This window comes from Arvicola amphibius, chromosome 11 (assembly GCF_903992535.2).
Source record: "Arvicola amphibius chromosome 11, mArvAmp1.2, whole genome shotgun sequence".
Taxonomy (NCBI): Eukaryota; Metazoa; Chordata; class Mammalia; order Rodentia; family Cricetidae; genus Arvicola; species Arvicola amphibius.
Window position 1 is genome coordinate 108,499,951 of NC_052057.2, and position 22,563 is coordinate 108,522,513.

The window sequence follows — 22,563 nt, forward strand, 5'->3', positions numbered from 1 at the left end:
ATCTACCCGTCCCTTTCTCCCAAATGTTGGGATTAGAGGATGCACTACCCCACCACATCTGGCAATAGTTTTGTTAAGTGTGTCTGTGTGCATGCGTGTGCACGTGTGAGCCCGAGGACAACTCCGGGCATCATCCTGAGTAATCCCATCAACTTCATTTGGAGATTAATTCCATCATTCTCCACTGGCATGGAACTCACGGGTGAAGCTAGACCATCTGTTCAGTGAGCCCCAGGGATCCTTCTGCGTCTTTTCCCCCCAGGCTGGGGTTTTAAGTATGTACCAACATGCCTGGCATCTTCTCATGGGTTCTGGGGACTGAATTCAGGACTTAATGTTTGCAAACACCTTACCAACTGAGCTCTTTCCCTAGGTATCAAAATTATCAAAAGTCCCCAGTAGTTCATTGTTGTGACTGTGAAACGGGAGGCAGAGGCAGAAGAACGTGTGGATGAACCTGGGCCAGGGCTGTCTAACAAAGCATCCCTGTAGTAAGTAAGTGAGGTGCAAGAGGAGGGAAAATTCCAAAGATTATTCACAGATCTCTTCATGTGCCCTGGGACACACACCTGTCCACACTCACGCATGTGAATTTGTGCACGTGTGAACATAGTATACATGCATTTGTGCACACAGAAGTGTGTGGCTCTTAAATCTTAATCATGACACCTATTCTGACTTGTTTCTGGTAACTCCAGCCTCACTTCATAGCAAGCTTTCTTAAGGCGAGTCCTGTGCCACAGTCTTATCTGCCAGAGAACCTAAAATAATCAACAAACAGTCGAAGAAGTCAATGAACAGATTTAAATGACTTTCTTCTGTGGTTTCCATAAAACCTCTTTTGGAGTGATTGGATCTGCCTGTGTGGTCTGGGCTGCCACTCTTGAAGTAAGTCATCGTGCATTTTTTCCCCCTTTAGACTTCCATTTTAAAACATTTGACATGTCTTTTAACTGACATTTGTGTAAATTAAATTGCAAGTACTTTACTTTGGCAATCACAATTCTTTCAACACACGAGATTTCTCTCTCTCTCGTTATCTTTCTCCCTTGTCACTCATTAAGAGAGGGTGTGGAAGGAAGGAGAATTCCCAAAATTCTGATGGCTTTGACGTTTCTGACCCTACATTATGTAACTAATTAGAAAGCCATTTCACACCCCCCCCCAATCACTCCTGAATGGATGAGCAAAGCTGTAACCTTAAATTTGGAGTCCCTAAAAAAAGATGAAAAGGAGGCTATGGGGGACAGAGGAAAGAATTCCATCCTATGCAGGACGTCATCATACACAAACTAATGGGGGGGCACTGCAGTAGATGACAACCCACCAGAAACTCTTAAAGGCATTGGGGCCAGCAAGAGCATAACCAGCCCCAAGTATCAGCAGATGGGACTACATGAAAATAACGTTTCTGCACAGACAAAACCAAGCAGAACATCCAGCAATCCAGAAGAACATCCAGACAACTTCAGCAATAGAGAATCCTTACCAGCCACACCTCAGAGCACTAACACCCAGAATCTACAAAGATGTGCAGGAATTCAACACCGAGGGAAGGAAACTACCTCATGGCTAAGGAAATGAACAGGAAAATGTTGAAGAAAGAAGCAGAAATGGTCAATGGCTATTCTTGAGAATGCTCGGCGTCCCTAGTCAGGAGGGAAATGCAGACAAGAACTACTTTGAGACTCCACCTCCTCCTTCTCTGAATGGCCACCATCAAGAAACCTGACCACAAATGTTAGAGAGAATGTGGGGAGAGAGGAACGCTTATTCACCGCCGGTGGCAGAGCAAATTAATACACCATTAGGGAAACGAGTTCGGAAGTTCCGTATGATATAACCACTCCACATATACCCAAGGAACTCCGCATCCTGCTACAGAGATATCAGCACATGTGTGATCGTTACTGCTCTAACTGCTATAGCAAGGAGTGGAAGCAACCTAGATGTCCACCAGCAGATGAACAGATAGTGGAAGGATAACATTTGTGCAAAACAGAATAGTATTCGTCTGTACAGAAAAGTGAAATTTGTAGGAAACTCTATTAAGTAAGGTGGCAGAAAAAACACCACATATTTCATCTCATATGCACATCACATCTGTAATAGGTGCATAGACAGCTGTAAATGAGGATATGATGCTTAGAGAAGAGACCTAAAGAGGGTGACACAATGTGATGAGGAAGGAACAAAACCTGTGGCGGACGCAAAAGGCAGGAAAGAGTCTGTCCACCTGTTTTACTTTCCGAACTTAAACTCGATCATAGTTTCTCTTTTGTAGGTAAGGGAATATAAATGTAATTGATAATGAATTTGTATGACGTGAAATGACGCCCAACAGCTCCAGAGTGGCCATCCTAATGGCATACAAGTTCTCTGAGACGTACAGAGCTCGGGACTGGGCATGCGTCTGAGTGGCTTCCTGAAGTCAGCTGTGTGATGCTTGTGCGTTAATTCGAGAAAAGCAATCTTGTTTTTTAAAAATTATTAAAAATTAAAATAAATTAAGAGACGACAATGAAGGAGGACATGGCCCAGAACTAACTCAAAAGCTGGGGCGTGCTCAGGTGAGTCCACATGCCAGCATGATGTCAAAGGTGAAGTTAGATCAGAGTCAGACAGAAGACTCCACCCTTGCATTCTCCAAACAGACAGACAAACAAAACAGCCAAAGAGAAGTGCTCTCCCTAGTCAAATGATGGGGAAAGGGTGGCTCAATGGGCGAGGACATTTTAGATACTAGTGCTCAGCTCCTTCTACTGAATGCATAGATCAACCAACCTACCAACCAACCAACCAACCAACCAACCAACCAACCAACTAACAGAAGACAGGCCCAGCTCTGTGGTCCAACCCTGTCACATCAGCAGATGGCAAGTGAGGGGTTGGGGTTGTTATTGTGGTTTAGGTGGCTCTCCGGCTGCCGGAACTACCGGGAGGGAGCCTGGCTGGAGAAAGTAGGTCACTGGAGCTGTGCCCTTGGAGGATATACTGCAGCCATTTCCCTGTCTCTGTACCACAGGCTTTGACCCAGCGTGGTTTTCATCATGGCGTTCTGTATCCACAGTCAGGGAACATGGATCGAAACCTCTGAAACCACTCATCAAAATGAACCCTAGGCTGATTTTCTCAGCTGTCTCACCACACTGATGGAACAGCGATCAATACTCTTGTAAGGCTTTGGGGAGATGCCTCTATGGGCACCGTGAAATGGTTGAAAACTCAAATAAAATTGGCAAAGCTTTAAATAAGCTAAAGTAAAGAAGAGACGATACAAATTGTTACTCTCAGGAATGAAACAGACCCTCTAGACATGGACAGGATAATATGATTTAGAACAGGTCTATATATGTTTGGCAATTCAAAAAAGGCACACCAGTTCCTCAAACACTACAAACCAGCATGCTGGACATGATAGTAAGGGATTTGTATAGCTCTGTTGTTAGGAAAATTGAGTTTGTAGTTTTAAAATTTTCACCTTCCCAAACAACAAAGAGTAAAGAAAGAAAAAACAATAAAAACAAATAAAAAGTAAAAAATTTTATAGACTACTATATCTCAGAAATGAAAATTATCAATAAAATATTAAAATATATAAGATAAATTTTACATCATGAACCAATAAGACTTATTTCAGGGACGTTAGGCTGTCTTAATGTTGGAAATCAGCCCAGGCTAAAGAAGAAACTTCCATTTGCAAATATCCTGATTGTTTTTGTAGAAAGTTCTAAGGTATATACCAAAACCAGAATCCCTCTTAAGACTGGCAGATGGCTTAAATAAAACTAGTTTACAAGGAAAACAAACAAAACTCAATTGCGTTTCCATAGATTAGCAATGGCCACACAGGTGGAACTAAAAACATACTTACAGTGACTCAAAAATAAAACACATGTGTAAATCATGCAAAACCCACACAGAACTTATGTATGATATTACAAATGCTGAAAAAAACCCCAAAGACCCAAGCAAACTTCATATAAATTTGAAAATTTATAAAGTTGAAGTTTTAACATAACAAAAGTGTCAAGTTTTTATCAAGTGATGTACAGATACAGGGCAGTGCCTGTGAAGATTAGAGCAGCCTTCTTTGTGCATGAAGATAAGATTGTTTAAAATTTATATGGAAAGATGAAGAAGCTAGAATAGCTGTAATGGTTTTGATAGAGAATGAACACAGCCAATGTCAAGACTTAGCATACTATAGGGGTTGACACTGTGTCAACTGAGCGCATCTCAGAAACAGCAACACATCCAACAAGTGCAAAATGAGTTCAACGGGGGAAGCATCTCCTTTCCGGGAAACAGTGTGGAGAAACTCGGTCCACACAGGTAAAGCCACCGACCAGACGTGAGTCTCATACCTTAGGAATAAAATGTGGCATGGATGTCCATATCAATGCAAGGCTAAAATGCGTTTAGAAGTTAACATAAGATAAGATCCTTGAAGCCGGGCGGTGGTGGCACACGCCTTTAATCCCAGCACTTGGGAGGCAGAGGCAGAAGGATCTCTGTGAGTTCGAGGCCAGCCTGGTCTACAAGAGCTAGTTCCAGGACCGGCTCCAAAAAAGCCACAGAGAAACTCTGTCTCGAAAAACCAAAAAAAAAAAAAAAAAAAAAAAAAAAAAAAAGATCCTTGAAAGACAGGAAGGCAAAAGTATAAAGTGCAGACGGCAGTGATGATGAATGACTCCTTCAAGTTCAACAGCATCCCACACTAAAAGAATGACCCAAGAGCCACATCTCTCACCCCAAACAAAACATTTTAAGACAGATCAGGCAGATTCATGTAAGACGCGAGACTCTGAAACTGCCAGAGGAACACACAGAGGACACTCGTAAAGAAACAAACATAAGCAAGGACTTCTTCCTCAAAAGGATGCCAGAAGCAGCAAATCTCACGAACTGACAAACACATAGAATTCAAAGCATCTTCACGGCGAAGGAAAACTCAATAGAATGAAGAGACAGCCAACAGAATTAGGAAGAAATCACTGACAAATGTGCAAACGACAGGGAATTAACCTCGAGGATCTGTAAGGAATCCCCCAAATTAAACACCCAAAATACCACCCAATTGATAACGGGGCTAATTAGTTGAATAGAAAAGAGGAAATACAAATAGACCATAAATGATTGGAAAATTGTCCAATATCCTTAGCAACCAGGAAGGTGCTAATTAAACCCACAGAGCATCCACAGAATAGCCGTCATCAAGACATTCCCCACAAAGGCTGACAAGGATCGGGGAAGAGGAGCTCTTTTGCACTGTCAGTGGGCATTTAATCAGTAGGGAGGGTCCTCAAAGAGCTAAAAACAGAACTGCTGCATGACCTAGCTGTGCCATGGGGGATGCTGTGTCAGCAGACTACAGTGACACTTGCAGGTCCCTGCTGATCACTGCTCTCTTCCCAACAGCCAAGGTATGGAGTCAGATAAACAGATAAAAAAAACTGAGAAATGTACATAGTGGAGCCCTAGTTAGTTATAAAGAAGATGGAGATTATGATCGTCACAGGAAAATGAATGAAACTGGAGATAATTGTGTTAATTGAAATAAAACAGACCCTGTAGACTAGATTTAAATTTAGTCTCTCTCTCTCTCTCTCTCTCTCTCTCTCTCTCTCTCTTTCTCTCTCTCTCTCTCTCTCTCTGTGTGTGTGTGTGTGTGTGTGTGTATGAAACATGAGCACACAAAGGTGATTATGAAAGAGGAATAAGAAAAGAGGAAATGAAGGAGGGTGAAGGAACATATGTGACAAGAGGCAGAAGCAGGGATATGGGAGGACGGGGCAGGGGGTGGATGACACACAATGGTATAAATGCGTGAAAACACAGCAAAGCCACTATTTTGTAGGCTTCCCAAAAATAATTAATAAAAATGAGACAACCATGTTCTCAGACAATAGAGAGAATGAGAAATAAATGCTGGAGAATGAGGGATGCTGTCTGTGAATTACACGGCTGGCGCAGACCTAGCATGCACAAAATACAAAGCATTCTCATGTTTTGAAAATGAACCAACTAGAACAAGGATAAAGAGTCGGCAGAGACGGTTCCCCGCAGAAGGCACCCATCACACGTAAAAGGATATCCAGTTTCACTGGAGACATCCAGAGGAAAATGAGACACCACAGCATTCCTATCAGAATGACGGAAATCAATAAGAAGACGTGCTGAAAACATACAGAGACATGGGAGCACAAATCCCTCTCGTTCTCCACCCTCCCTCTTCTCTTCTGCTCTCCCTCTTTATTTTAAAGTCAGGCTTCCTATGTAGCCCAGGCTGGCCTCAGACATGGAATCTTCCTGTGTCAGCCTCCCGAGTGCTAGAAATATGGTAGATATTCTCATATCCAGCCTCACTTGTGTGTTTCTGGTGGGAGTGTAAAACTGTGTTGGATATTTTGTCTGTTTTTTAAACTAAGCACATGGGAACTATGTTACCTTACATCTCACTACTGAACACTTAGCTCACAAATACATTTATGCACAAATGTTTGTGACAGCCTTAGCCATAACACAAACCCTCACCATCCACCCCACCTCCCCATTTCCTTATCCCTCACCCTTTCCAACCCTCCACTCCCACCCATACTTAGCATTAACTGTCAACTTTGACAGTTATAGTCTATAGTCTATAGTCATCTGAGAAGAAGGCCTTGTTTGGGAGTTTTCCTCAATCAGATTGGCCTGTGGTCATGCCTGTTGGGGACTGTCTTGATTATTAATTGGTGCAGGAGGGTCCAGCCCATTGTGCGTTACACCATCCCTAGGCAGGTAGTCCTGGGCTGAGTGAGAATGCCCGCCACGCATGTGCCAAAGAACAAGATAGAGAAGAAGCCAGCAAGTAGCATTTCCCAAGGTTCCTGCCCTGACTTCCATCAAACGACTGGACCGTGACCTGGAAGTGTAAGCCAAACAAATATTCTCCTTCCCAGGTCACTTCTGCTCAGGGTGCTTGATAACAGCAATAAGACAAAACTAAAACACATCCAATCTGAAAATAGCCCAGATGCTCTCCAACTGCCAGGTGGTTAAACTGGGATGCATTTCTATTACTAAATAGTCCTTATCCATACAAAGAAACAAACTATCGAACATGCAAGAGGGAGAGCCTAGGCAACCAGGCTGGATGAACAGTGCCAGTCTCAAAATGCTGCATGACTCCATTTATAGATCATTCTTGAAATGACATTATGTTATTCGGCAACAGATTGATGGTTTCCAGAGGTGGGGGTGCTAGGAATTGGAGGAAGTGGTTAGGGCTGTATCAGACAAACCGAGTGATCCTTGTGGCAGCAAAAATGGTGGCATCAATCTCACATCTGTGGTGGATTGAATGAACATGGGCCCCACAGGCTCATATACTTGAATACTTGGTCACCAGTTGATGGAACTGTCTGGGAAGGCTAGGCAAGAGTAGCCTTGTTGGTGGAGCTGTGTCACTGGGGGCTCTAAGGTCACAAAAGACTCGTCATTACCGTTTAGCTCTCTTTGCTTTATAGACATCTCCAGACATGGACTAGCATCTGAAGAAAGGCACTGGAAGACTAGAAAGGGCAGATTGAAGATTAAGACGCTACCATCTGTCCAAGACAGCTCCTCAGGAAGGGCACACAAAGCCCTTTCAGATTCTTCTTAGGAAGTGCATAGATTTCTTACTACTACTCATGGAAACTTTCCGTTTTTAAGCTTATTGTTCATTCCTACGACAATTATTGATTTCAAAGTATTTCTCTGACTTCCTTACAAACCTATGCTGCTCATGTTACTGGTTTCCAGTTGATGCCTCTGGATTTTCCAAGGGAGAAACAGCATAACATGCAAATGATGAGACAATTCTTTTCATATTAAACATAACATAATTTTGTGACATTTTCATAAAATAATACAACATGCTATTTTGTGACATTTTCTCCTTTTGCCATAAATATCCACATGTAGCATGCATTTTTCTTGAAAATTGTTCTATGTTTATCTTCATGCAGCATCCCCCGTATTTTTGGGGCAAGATCTGTAAATCTCATACTAACAAAAGACTCCCATCTGTTAGCCTCATGCTACATACGGTAATCATGGTTTGCTTTGTGCATTTGCTAGATGTTATACTGTGCAAATGGTAAATGGTAAACATGTGCAAAATACCCTGGAATGTTAATGCCTTGTGCTGACCGCTGTATGAATCAAAACATCATCACAGGTCTTTAAGCATGCAAACATGTAGTATGCGGGTGTGTGTGTGTGTGTGCATCACACACACACACACACACACACATACACACACACACAGAGAGAGAGAGAGAGAGAGAGAGAGAGAGAGAGAGAGAGAGAGAGAGAGAGAGAGAGAGAGAGAGAGAGAGAGAGAGAGAGAGAGAATGAGAATCTTTGGAACAAATTTGGAAGCAATCTCAGTAACTAAATAACATGAAAGAGATAAGTGTGTGATTAGCCACTTCCTATTGTTGAACTCAGCCTTCCAGATGGTTCCCTTTGATTCTGAGCCAGGGCTGTTCGGGGTCAGTAGATTTGTTCACCTCCAATTCTCTATAAGAGGAATGGAAAATTCCCAGGAAACTGAGAACCCAGCAGAGTTCCCATATGCCGTGCTCTAGCATCTAAACATGCAACTCATTTTATTTATTTACTCATTCATTCATTCACTAAAAATGTAATGACCATTCCAAGTTCATGTGCCATAAAACATGGGTTATAAAATAATAATAATAATAATAATAATAATAAAATTATACCTTGAAGCAATTTACAAAATGTAAAAGAAGGCATACCCCAAATAGCAATGCTATGTAGTAAGAAAACAGGGAGAAAAATGAAGGGCACCCCAGCACCTCCATCTGTGTAAGACTGGTAAGCTTTGGGAGGGAGAGATGAGAGCCGATACTGTGTCGGAGAAGGATTTTCTGTGAGTACTGGAGAACTGGTGAGTGATGAACACAGAAGCTATGGAAGATTCCAGGCAAAGGAACTGAAGAGACACAAGCAGGGCCCTCACAACTACAAGCAGCTTGAGGAAGCTGCGGTGTGAGTTTCTACAAAGAGACTTAAGCAAGAATTCAACCTTTCCATTGCCACCTGCCTCTGGTAGTTCTTCTTAAACTCTTTACAAAGAGAGATAGCAGTGTTTGTAAATCTCATGTTAGTGCACTAATTTAATTTGTTAATATTGAATAGGTTTTTTCCTGTTTGTGCTACTGATACTGGAACTTGGGGTATTGCAGCGTCTTGTACAGGCTGTGTCGCTTCCCTGACCATCACCCCATCACTTAATAGATTGTACTGTGTTTGTGTTGTGTGACACTGTTTCTGGGAAAATGAGAAGAAATGACAATTCACCCCAGATAAGAAACCAACAGCAGCCCAAAATAAGGATACCACCTAAGTCCAATTTGGTGAACCAATGAGTTTTACTGGAGTTACCTACAGGAACAGAAATGATTCAAAGACAGCTGCATCACCAAAGACCCACTCCAGATGGGTGATGGCTAGCAACAGCTGGGACCCCAAAGCTCACTGCAGCTCTTTCAGATGGTTCAAAGAGTTGGAAACTTTCTTTTCCAGGCAGCTCAGTTGGTCTGTGCCCCTTCCAGGAAGCTTGACCAGTCTGAGACTCTTCTAGGCAGCTCAGATAGTCCTGTTTTTTAGGTGGCCTGGCTGGTCTGAGATCCTCTCAGAAGTCCTTACTGCTATGTGTGCTTGGGGAGAAAGGGATAGGCTGGATCCAATCAGTTTCAGGGACTTCCTGCAGCCTCACTTCTTGGGCTTGCGTAGCTTTCCAGTAGGTTGGAAGACTTAACCTTCCTTTAACATCCTATGTCTCAAGAAATTCCCTTTGAGATGGAATTATGTAACCTACTTATATGCACACACACACACAGAGAGAGAGAGAGAGAGAGAGAGAGAGAGAGAGAGAGAGAGAGAGAGAGAGAGAGAACAGGGCAAGGGAGAGAGATTTGTTGTGAGAAATGGAATATGTGTGTGAACTGATGGTTAATATGAGTAATTAAAACTGGAGTAAGATAACCCGTGTTTGCCTTGGCAAGGGCTGGGAACGAAGTGGGGCTATCTGGCCAGCTGCTGCCAATGAAACTATTGCACCTTGCCAATTTGCTATTTGATGAATCCTGGCACCGTGAAAAGACACAGACGTGTTCATCTATGTTTATGATGGTGCCTAACGACAGTGTAACCTAGTTTCTTTCCCTCTTGCTGGGCTAAATGCCCTGACAAAAGTAAATTAAGGTAGGAAGGGTCCATTGTGGCTCACAAGTCTAGATAGATTTCAGTCCACCATAATGGGGAAGCTTCAGCCACAGGAACTTGAGGTCGTTGATCACACTGTAGCCACAGTCAAGAAGCATGGAGCAACAGATGAATGTCACTCAGCTCCCTTTCTCCACCATGGTGCTCAGGATCCCAATGAGGGAACGGCACTACCCACTAGGCATGTCCAAAGGCCTGGCCCCTACACAATTCTAGATTCTGTAAAGTTGACAATTAACGCTGCCAATCACATTGTGTTTAATGGGTATGCAAGAGGAGTTCAAGCCAACATCCCGAGAAAAATTCCAAATTACATCTATTATAGAGCTCTCAGAAGAATGGACCTGAAGCCAAAGGACTATGTCAGGCCTGGGATGAGGGGATCTTACATTCCACAAAGCCCCCGAGACTATTTTCACTTTCGAGAATGGATTGTCTTTAGGACCCCATTTTCCTCCTCTCTGACTTGAATTATAAAACTACATTTTCAAACAAGAGCAGAGACAATGGAGGCAACATGTGTCCCGGACCGCTTTGCTCCTGGGGAAGGATGAACATGTGTCTGTTACATTTACAAATTTCTAGCCCTTGTCTAAAGACTTTCTACAAATTGTAAGATGGCCTCAGGCATCAGGGGAGAACATCCCAGTTTCCACTTGGATCCCCATATAAGACCTTTTACTCTGTCTTCCAAAAGACATGCATTTTTCAAAAGAAATGCAGGCTTCCTGTAGAGGGAGGGCCTTTAATAAGAGGCTGGAAACGGAGCTAGTCTCGATCAGTAATTTTCACAGGCACGGCCCAGGAATCCCAAACTATTAGTTACTGAATTCTGCAGCACGGCACAGCAGAGCTGCAGCCCAGATCCCTTTGACTCAGACCGAACTTTGTTCAGGTAGGACTGCCCTTGCTTGCATGACCAAGTCAGCAACAACTGAAAAGTAAGTGAGAGCCTAGTGGCTCCCACTAACCTGCCAGAGCAGCACACCAGCCAATCCGGACTATCTTTCTCATGGTGTGCATGACACGCCAGTAAACGGCATGGTCTAGATTGCTTTGATTTAATATGATACAACGCTGAACAAAATCAACTTGCATGGATGAAAGGGTTTATTTCAGCTTATAGGTATCAGGCCGTCACATTCAGAAGCAGAGCAGAGTCTGGTTGTACCAGTGTCCTCGAGTTGGCCAAACAGACAGATATGTGCACAGGGTTTCAAAGATGGTTCATGGAACATTGACCATCTTTAATAGAAAAAAAAAAAAAACAAAACAGTCTGTCTTTACAACAATTTTGGTGGTGGGGAAGAACAACGCCGTACTAGTGGGAGGACTTGAGACATAAGCTCTAGAGGTATGTGGTAAAACTGCAAGAGAGCTAAGAAAGAAACAAGGCAAGATTTCTGTGCTTAAAAACGTGCTTGCTCGCAGATGAATGTGCTGAGTAATTGAAGCAGCTCCTTGGAGGCTGTTTTTGCCGGGAAGCACCAAGTCCCCTGGGTAACTAAGAACCGAGTGGAAGCCTGCCATTGGTGCCCTCACTCTGGATCTGTCATCTCCTTTGCTGTGGCTGAAAGATAAGACATTGTCTTAAAGCCTCCCTCTGGAGTCGCTGGCTTCCTTCCAGGATTGACAGGCTCCAGAGCAGTTCCGGGGAGACTCAGATTGTGGCCTAGAGCTGAAATAATCATCTTAGGAGAACCTTCTTGTTCCCCCAAGCAATGAGGTCTTCCTCACCTTACAGGGCTGGAGTGGAGACAATGAACCAGGGACAACACCAGGGCCATGATTGTTAATTATGCACACTTCTTGTTCCGTCTCAGTTCTTTCTCCGTCTCAACCCAAAGCTTACATCAGTACTCAGTCCCAGTGTGTCCCTTAATCCATTCCTTTTCCCACTATCGACAACCAAACAACTCTTTGCTTTTGACCATTATGCCAAGGCCTGGGATCGTCCTCTAAAACACCTGGTGAGAAACTCGAACTTTCTATACTGCTTAAATTTCGGCAGCTGTATTTGAGAATGATGCAATATCTGTCTTAAAATGCCAAGATACTGGAATCAAGCAGGGATCCACAGGTTTTCGATATTTTAACCCATGATCCACGCTGTCTGGCAGCATGGTTTAGTAGATTTTAAATGCTTTGTCTTCTTGTCATTGTGGATGGAAAGAGCTGCTGGAAGTGGGGCTGGGGAAGGGAAGTAATGTTTTGCAACGATAAGCAGAATTCTTGGTGGCAATTATTTTTCTTGAAATTTTTAGACTGCTGGATATATTCTTATGCTTATTTCTACAGAGTAACGTACATTATCATTAGAGTCTTATGATACATCCGGTCAGCAGAGGTTTGAATGAGAATGTCCTCGTAGACGCATGCATTATACCTGGCTGTCAGTTGGTGGCGCTGTTTGCAGGGGTTATGGATTTTTTTTTTTTTCTGGAAGATACAGCCTGCTAGAAGTTTGTCACTGAGGAACCGACTTTGAGGTTTAATAGCTTTGCCTTGTCCCACCCCCACACACTTCCTGTGTATGGATAAAGATAGGATTGCCTGCTTCTGCCACTGATTGCCTTGTCTCTTCAAGCCCACACTGTGGACTCTCTCTAGAACCACAAACCAAAGTAAATTAATTCTTCCGTAAGATATTTTTGGTCATGGTATTCCATCACAGCAACAGAAAGGGAACTAGTACACACTAATACATGCTCATGGTCTAACTTTGTAAGCATCATTACTACGGCCTAGTGATTGACTGGAAAAGGCCCTCAGGGCTGATCACTGACCTCACTGAGTGGAAACCAGAGGAAACCAGCCTGCTTTAGGCAGCAGGTACAAACTTCTCTGAGCTGACAGGAAGCCATGTCTCCGCACCAGCAATGTTCCCTCATAAAGCACAAAGAGGAATTCACAGCACACATTCCTTACACCTTATAAATCTATCACTAGGTACCACTGGGGAAGCGGGAGGAGGGAACAGCGAAGTTCTCCTCAGAGGACAAGATTTCCCAATGTTTTTGTTTCCATGCAAGAATTTCTAGAATTCTTTGTCCTCTCTTTCCAAAGGAATGACATAATATTTACATAGGCATGCATGCATGCACGTGTGTGTGCGTGTACGTGTGCGTGTGCGTGCATGCTCTGGTGTGTGTGTGTGTGTGTGTGTGTGTGTGTGTGTGTGTATGTGCAGAGCAGGGGTGGGAAGTTACATGCATTTAGGTACATGTATAATGAGATATTCCTATATAAATATTTACACATTTCTATTTCTGTATGGTATCCTCCTTTGTGGAAATGTAATATAGTTAGAACTCTGCTCAGGTTATGTGGGGGCCTCATCCTTGGCCCGTATGGAGGTACAATTTTGCTTGGTTCATTTCACACTCACTGAAATAGTCAGTCTCTGGAAGAAGTAGTGTCCTCAAGATGCCTATTGGCCCTGTACTCCATGTCTCTTGCTCCTCTCCTGGGGAACCCAGGACAGCTGCAACCACTCAGATTTACAAGAGTTCCCTGGCTGCTTCGAACTGATTTGATGATCTATCCATCTTAAAATGGGCTATTCTAGCAAATCAGTTGTACACTGCATTTAATTTGTTGTTGGCAAGGGTCAAGCAAATATAAATGTTTTCCTTCCAAATATATCAACCACACTGTAACAAAACATGTTGTGCCACATGCTTTTGGCTGAAGGATTCAGCAAGGCAGACACGAAAAAAAAAATACCGTTGTCTGAGGTTTCAGTTGGGAGTTTGGTCCAGAAGAGTCTGATTTCAAAGTTAAGTTTTTACCCATTTCCTTTTTCCAGGACATTTTCTTCTTTTTTAAAGCCGGATTTTGAACTCCGATAGGCTTTGGACATGTTCGATGTTGTGATGAGTCTTATTTTTTATTTGATGGGATTTATAATCACCATGGAAACAAAACCTCTGGGGATGTCTGTGATGGAGTTTCTGGGCTGGGTAAATTGAGGCAGAGAGACCCACCCTATGTGCAGAGTGCAGCATTTCATGGCCTGATGTCCTGGGCTGAATAAACAGTGAGAATGAGCAAGCACAGGGTTCGTCACTGTCTGTATCCTGACGGCAGATGCCCTGTGCAGCTGCCTTTAGTTCCTGCTGCTGTGGAACTGATGGACCGAATCTACTCAAGCCGGAGGAGGAAATAACCCATTCCTCTTTTAAGTTTTTTTTTTTTTTGTCATATTGTTTGTTTTGTTCCAGCAGTGTGAAAAGTGACTAGTGCCCTAGGCAAGCACGCTATGTCATTTTCTTTTGAACCTTTATTTCGGGGTCTGAAGAAAAGCAGGTGGGAATACAGGACATATCAGGAAGCCACTGCCCATCAGTGTGATGAAGCAGAAACAAAGACAATAGCTATCCATGCTGGGAAAAGGGGCTAAGAAATGAGATAGCATAGAATTCAGAGGACAGTGTGAGCATTTTGACATTTAGCCAAAGGTGAAAGAGACCTCAAATCTTGCAAATCCTTTATACAATGCTGTGGAGTTTCAGCTTATTCTGGAAAGGGACCGTAGTTTAATACGCTAAGCAAGGGTGTGTGGTGTGCTGGCTTGGATCTTCTATATCTCATTCTGTTCTTTTTCGTTCTGGTACTTGGTTGAATCATATGAAGCTGCTATTTCGTGGGTTGAAAAGGTCAAATAATGATATTATTGGGAATGAATTAACTTAAACTTAATGTAACGTATTTATATTGCATCAGTCTTGCTATATAGCCTAGACTGGCTTTAAACCCACCATCCTCCTTCCCTAGCCTGCAAGTGCTAATTATAAGCATGTGACATTATGTACACCTTGACACAATGTTTTTAATTTGAGTATATTTTTAAATGTTTATCATTATGATTAGACAAGAGATATTGGAGCCAGATAACTTGCTAGCACCTCAGCTCTAATAGCTATGTTTCTGTGCCCAAGCGATTTGACCTCTTAGCTTTTCAGAGAGTTAAATGAGTTGATACAGAATGTTTGGAAAGGTGTCTCTCATCTAGCTCTCATTAATGAATATTGTTATCAGTCACTATGTTGACACTTTCATCATCACCATTGCCATCAACATTATGACAGCCCAGATGCCTGTAGAGGGCCAAGAACAAGACATTAGAGCAGCAATAGAGTTAGAAATGGAAGAAATAGGTTTATTGTCTCAACTAATTTCACAGTCTATGCACACACAATTTGTCTATGTTCATATCTACACGTTTCCACATAGATATCTATATATCAATATGAACCTATATACATAGACATGCACGTGCCCCCCCCCTCTGAGCGCGCGCTCTTGTTGACCAAATGCCCACAAGAATCTGGTGGGGGTAGACTATTGTTCTAGCTGTAACTACACATAGAGAGCTTATGGCTATCAAAGGAGAAGCATCAAGTTGAGATTGAGAGAGATGAATTTAATAACACACCAAAAAGGATTCTTGCGGGGTGGAGGAGCAGGAGATGATTAATATTATCAACCTGACAGGATCTAGAGACAAATCTCTGGGCACGTCTGTGAGGGAGTTTCTACATTAGGAAAGTTGAAGTGGGAGGAGTCACCCTAAATATGGGCTGCAGCCTTCCATAGACTGAAGTCCTATGGGAAAAGCAAGCTGACGTCCTGGCATTCATCTCTCATGTCTTCCTGAATGAGAGTGTAATGTGCTCACACTCCTGGAGATGCGACTTCCTTAGCATGATGGACTGTACTTTCAAACGGTGAGCGAAATCAAACCCCTCCTGACTTAAGGTGGTTGGCCAGGTGTTTTGTCACAGCAGTGAGGAAGTAACTAATGTAGTGTGCACGTGTTCATGCATGCATGTGTGCACATGTATGCACGTGCACACGAGCACACATGGCCATAATTAAGTTCATTTTGCAGAAAAAAAAGTAAATCAGAAGAGATTAACTTGTCCAAAGTCCCATCCTTTGGTAGAGGAAAACTGACTTCGTGAGTCCCTGAGGAATTCTGGCTTTTTTTCTAACCAGACTTTGCAGAAATGGAGCTTCCTTTGGACCTGACAGTAATTAGAAGAGATTTAACTTCAGCCAGATCTAAATTTTTAAATTTTGAGCATAGTTCCACGTCTCTGGTCTCAGAAAAGAAAGATGTACAAGAGGTTATTTTCAAAGACTGGGGAAATATGAAGCCAGACAGTTTAGAAGTGATAGAAAACTTGGAGAGAAGCATCCTGGCTTGATTTCTGTGTCCTACTGATGGCTAGGCGTGTCAACCTGATCAAATTCTCATCTTGCCAAGGCCTCAATTTCCTCTTGCAAAATGAGAGTTTTAAAATAGATCATCTCTAAGATTGCTTCTGATTCTGAAAAAGGAGTGACTGGCTTCCAAAAGGCAGCGTTTCTGTAAGGACACACATTGGGCTTCCTAACAGTTAGAGTGGATATTGGCAGAACAGAGTGAGCCTCGTTCTTCTTAGTAGAGTGCATTAGGGCCTTACTCCATACCATATGTTAGTATTCAGGCATCTGTACCGGCCTGCCCTTTGGGTCCAGACAGAATACATACACCCTCAGCTGCAGCCACTAAGAGCACCTCCTGTGCACATTCACTATGTTCCCGTTTAAAAGGTGGTCCTTGGCCACCTCCCATCTCTCTCTCTCTCTCTCTCTCTCTCTCTCTCTCTCTCTCTCTATATATATATATATATATATATATATATATATATACATATACATACATACATACATATGTCTGTTTCTCTCCTTTCTCTCCCCAAGCCAGTCTCTGCCCTCTTCTCTGTCCCTTCTTTCTCCTCCTCCAATACATTTCCAATGTGAGCCCTGTTGCATGGTGCAACTACTTTCTAATGCTTCTTTTTTTAAATTATAACATTGGCTTCCCAAGAAAGGCTCTCCTGCTCCCTCCTCTTGCCCGCAGGCAGTTTGAGGCATGCTGGGACCCTGGAACCCAGTCCACTATGACAGCCTCCCTTCTCCAGATCACTGGGTCCCTCCATTCAACAGTGACGTGATTGGGGAGTCCCTCCCGCTTCCCCACCTGGGCTCTTTCCCATGAATGAGGACTTGTCTCTCGAATGTGGTTTCTTGCCTTTTAGCCTCATGAAGCCCTGACACCAGGCAATCACTCCTCTCAAGCCCTTAGCCCCTGCCCTTTGCATGATGGCTTACTGGTAGCCTGTGCCTTTCTTGTGTTTTGAACCCTTGGGTCTTTAGGGCTTTGCCCTTTGGCCCCGTTCCTTGAATGACAAATCACCAAGCGGCTTGTGCCTTTCTTTCTCGACCTCACTTGATAAAAGCCATTGGATCTTGTTCTACCTCACTCATGGAGAATAAGCCTGAGAAAAATCTGCTTCCTGGCCTTTATATTCCTGATATTTTATGGGTACTTCGCAGCATCCTGCCAGCAATCCCGACAGACGGAAGGAGGTATCTCCTTTCACCCTTTTACTCTTCTGCCCCAGTAAACCTCTTACATTCATTCTGTTGCATGAGGCAATTTTCTCAGTGGCAGAGCCCACCGAAAGGTAACCACTTCACACTGGGACCCTACCCACCTGCAACAAATCTGCTTCCTCGTTCACTGGCAGCTTTGCCTTCCAGTCAGTACTGGCAACTGGGTCTCTGACAGGGCTACCCACCCCTGACTATTCTCCTGGATGTGAGGCTGCATTTCTCGAGCACAGTCCTCCCCTCCCCTTCTGACTTTTCTCAAAGTCCTGGTACCAGGCGACTGTGTCTCTCTCAGGCTCAGAGCCATTGGCCGCTGCTCTGTGTTTGACAAACCACGGGGCAGCCGGTGTCTTCTTAAAACCGACCCTCCCTGAATTCCTCGCGCACTGGGAACCACAGACCCTCAGGTCTTACTTCATCGCCTCACTCATGGGAACTGTGTCATGGCTTATGCTTCCTCCTTTCCATTGGGATTTTTTTTTTTTTGAGCCCCACTGACCATTCCTAATCAGCTAGTGCTGCAGGACTACCAGCTGCTGGCCACAGAGTTGGCGGCGCAAGACTACGGGATGTGTCTGGGAGGTGAGAACCAACAGCACCCCAGAAGTACTAACTCTGTAATGACTGCCCTCAGTAAACAACCACCCATGTTTCCTGGTAGATTGGGTGGAAGGAGGGTGTTCAGGTGATGCCGTGGTGGCGGAAAAGAGTCAGGTGCTTTGAGCCCTAAGGAGTCGACTTGGATCCAGCTTGAACAGCGTTTTGCCGGGTCCAAGCGGCAGCTGTTGGTTCCACAGAGCCAGGACCGTGAAGCGAAACAGCCAGATACTCAAGGACATGGCCAGCATCCCAGCTTTCTCAGCTTCCCTAAAGATGAATGATGCCCCCCTCATGTCAACAGGAAGTAGTCTCGAGAACATGGTGTCCTCATCCCCACCTCACCTGCTACTACTCCTTTCTAACTCCTCACCTTTTATACTAAATAAAAAAGGAGGAATATTAGTATTCAGGCATCTGTGCTGGCCTGCCCTTGGGGTCCTGACAGACTGCTCAGCTGCAGCCACTAAGAGCACGGCCTGTGCACATTCAGTAAGTTCCTTTTTAACTTCTCTCTCTCCCTCTCTCCCTCTCTCTCCCTCCCTCCCTCCCTCCCTCCCTCCCTCCCTCCCTCTCCCTCACTCTCTCTCTCTCTCTCCTTCTCCCTACCCCCTCTCTCTCCCTCTCTCTCCCTCCCCCTCTCTTTCTTTCTCTCTCTCTCCCTCCCTCTCCCTCTCTCTCCCCTTCCCCCTCTCCCTCTTCCTCTCCCTTTCTCCCTCTCTCCCTCTCTCCCTCTCTCCCTCTCTCCCTCTCTCCCTCTCTCTCTCCCTCTCCTTCCTGTTACTCTTGTCCCCAGGGACCAGTCTCTGACCCCATCTCTGCCCTTTCTCTGCTTCTTCTTTCTCCTCTTCCTTATGTGAGCCCTGTCGGATGGTGTGACTCCTCCCTGCCATTTCTTTTATAAACTATTATACCACAGGCATTTGTATTTGGCGGCATCAATTACAGTTTGTAACTACAAATTGACCCGTGTAGTTAGGGTGCAGATCCAAAGGCAGGGAGCATGGATTTGGGCTCCTTGGCTGCTCCATGACATTTGTTAACCCAATGCTTCTAAAAGGCACTCGGGGCTCTTGAGTTTTCAGTACTGGCTACTACACACCTTCTCCCTGCCCTTTGGGGAGACGAGTCTGGCATGGAGTCTTTCATGCTTTAGGACGTATGCTCCAACTATGCAAAGTCACAGTGTGTATCTTCAAGTTCCAATGTCACTTCCTCCATCTCTTAAAAGACAGCAGCTGAAGATGATGGGGTGCAACCAGTGTAACCCCATCTGACTTCGGGCTTGCCTGTCAGGAGGCTTGCTAATTCAGGGCACTGTGTGGAGAACTAAGCCTTCTGTGTGGCTTCTCAGCTGGAAGGAACAACAGAAGGCCTCCGATCCCCTTTTGTTGATGCTCCGATGGCATCCAACCTCCTACGCGTTGTGGACGGTTGTTCCTTTCAGTATTTAGGCTCCAGTGGGGTCAGAGGGTTGTGAACTGCCACCTCTTTGTTCTTGCAACTTATCCTGCGGGATGAAAAATTCTAGTCCCCTTGAAGCAGCGGGGAGACTGTGGCCACTGGTGACTGATGCAGCCAGGCAGTCACACAGTGAAGACAGCAGTCTGTTGGCAGGGAACAGTGCAGTCTAGGACCACACGGAAGGCAGACATGCTGACCACACAGCGTCAAGCAAAGAAAATAAGATTTTCTGCCTCTGTTTGGTAGGTTAGGACGATTAGGAATGAGGGAAACGGTGTTGCAGAAAGTGCCAAGCTGGGCTGTTGATGAGAGTGTGGAAAGATTTGGGAGAAGGAAAAAAAATCAAGAGGAGGCTCTGTGCCAGGTAGCAGGCCATTGGGTTGATCTCTTTTCCTTTCTGTTTAAACGGGGAAGCCTGCTGGGTGGGGTGGGAATAGGGCCAAAAGAGCAGCAGATCTGCTGGGCGAATATGGATGGTCAGACCTGGCAAGGATGTGTCGGCCATCTGGCCTCAGAGCTGGGGAGGCAGGAGACACAAAGAGGAGTAAGATGAAGAACAACGAGAATAAAAGAGAGTTAGGCAATGACACAGAGGCAGTGTCCTACAAGGAGGGAAGGAGAAAGAGCAAGAGAAGAATAGCAGGTACGGGGGGGGGGGGGTTACATGTGTCTGTGATGCAGCTCACGCCTCCCAGCCAATCACCAGAGCAAAATAATATTACATTCATTAAAAAAACCAAAACAGTGGGTGACCTTGTAGCGCAGAGGGAAGCAGAGCTCTGCTCCTATGTGGCCCTGGAGGGAAACGAGTTCCATGGGGACACAGTTTTCCAAGTAACACGCCACAGAAATCTGGAAGCTACTTATATTGATTAAAATCAATATAAGCAAGGACACAACCCTATACAGAAAAACTATAGACTATTTCTAAATATTAATTATGCCTAAAATATATTGCAACACATAAGAAACCTGAGGACATCTCTTTATCGAGTGTTAAGGTTCTTTTTTTAAGAACACGTGGAGAAGTAAAATTACAAATGTCATTGGAGTGAGTTCTATGTTTCAGGGATGGCACATTCAGAACCCTTTCGTGGAGTCTTGTGACAAGCTAAAACACCACCAGGTGTATGCTGCTGATTTTGTGATAATCTGACAAGTATTTGTAGACCAGAGGCCTGTTATGGAATAATCTTTTTGTATACTGTGAAGATGTGTCTTTGTCAAGGCGCCTTCTGATTGGTTCAGTGAAACAGCTGACTGACCTATAGCTAGACAGGAGGTATGGGTGGGGCAGAAAGACACAAATGATGCTGGGAGGAAGGGTGGAGTCTCATAGTTATGAGCAGACAGACGTAGACAGAAGCAAGATGAACATGTCATGTTGAAAGAATGTACCATCACGTGGCAGAGGGTAGATAAGAAATATGGGTTAATTTAAAATGTAAGAGTTAGCTATTAACAAGCCTGAGCTGCCGGCCAAGGATTTATAATTAATAAGTCTCTGCATGGTTACTTGGGAACTGGTTAGTGGGGAAGAAAAACTCCACCCACAGGGACCAGAATCCCACTGGCTTCAATCTAATACACTGAGGCATATTTTAGCTTCAGACACCTAGAAGACAGAGTGACTACAGATAAAAGACCTCAATTATCCCTCCATATTCTGGGGCCTTTCAAGTTTTCATCCTTCATCCTGTCCAAGCCTGCCACCACCCACTTCCCCAACAAGTCCAGGATAGCCTGATGGAGTATGAGAAGCTTCATATAAGACAGACTCCCATGTCTCAAAAGATTTTAGATCAGTCCACAGTCCACGAACGCTGAAACATCTCAGAGAACCCAATCAAGGTCCTAACCACCTTGTAGCTGATGACAGAATATCTGAATCCAAAGGAGTTACCCAGTAGACTCAAGAGCAACCAGAACCACTTCCGAAACCGTTGAGTTGCAGGCTCATTTGTTACACGGCAACCGGTGACTGATATAGACGGACCCAAACAGAGACTTACCTGTGCATTCATACTGCAGACCTTTCCCGTAATAGCCCTTCTCACAGACACATTCGAATTGACCTGTGTGTGTCCCACATTTGCAACTGGCCATTCGGTCACAGCAGTCTTTTCCAGCTTCACAGAGATACGAGCAGTGGGCCATATCCTCTTGGATAAAACTCCCAGAAGGTAGATCTGCCAGGAACATAAGATATCAGGCGATCAAAACAAATCAACAACTTGTTGTTACATTGTCTAGTCATTACAGGCCAAGAGCAAGCTGGAGAAAATAGCTTTTCTAACCTGTCTGGTTTGCCCCGGTTCCCTACCTCCCTCCACCCACATATGAATGTGTACTGTTTGCAGGAACACACTCTGGGGGTTAGCGTTGGTCAGTTCAGCTACTTCATTCTGGGATCCCATCCTAAGAGCTCGAGGCCACGCAGGGTCAGGCAGAAATGAAGCCCCGCAGAGTGGAATCTCCAGCTGCAGCAGGTAATTAATGTGTGCGGTCCTTCAGGTCATTCCCCTGGCTTCCCACAGCAGCGTTCCCTGACCTCTGGATGAGGTCAGGCGGCAGTAGCCAGACTTTCCAAATCCTTGTTAAAGTTAGAAATAAAACCACCATCCTGACCATTGAGTAAGGATGCTGTCGGCTACCGACTCTAGAATAAATAGCATCACATCTGTAGTCATTGGATTCCAGAACGTCACCACATAAGTTAAATAACACAACCGTAATCCAGTCTGCCTCTTAGTTTTAAGCATAGGAACATGTGTT

The 22,563-nt window shown here is 44.3% G+C and overlaps 1 protein-coding gene across 1 annotated transcript in view; it reads right to left on the bottom strand.

The window, feature by feature from the left end:
- Svep1 (sushi, von Willebrand factor type A, EGF and pentraxin domain containing 1) overlaps positions 1-22,563 on the bottom strand; it is a 157,227-nt gene that overhangs the window by 107,386 nt on the left and 27,278 nt on the right. The window contains exon 3 of the mRNA XM_038347564.1: positions 21,801-21,977. Within this exon, the coding sequence (XP_038203492.1) occupies positions 21,801-21,977 (177 nt within the window). The remainder of the gene's footprint in view (positions 1-21,800; positions 21,978-22,563) is intronic.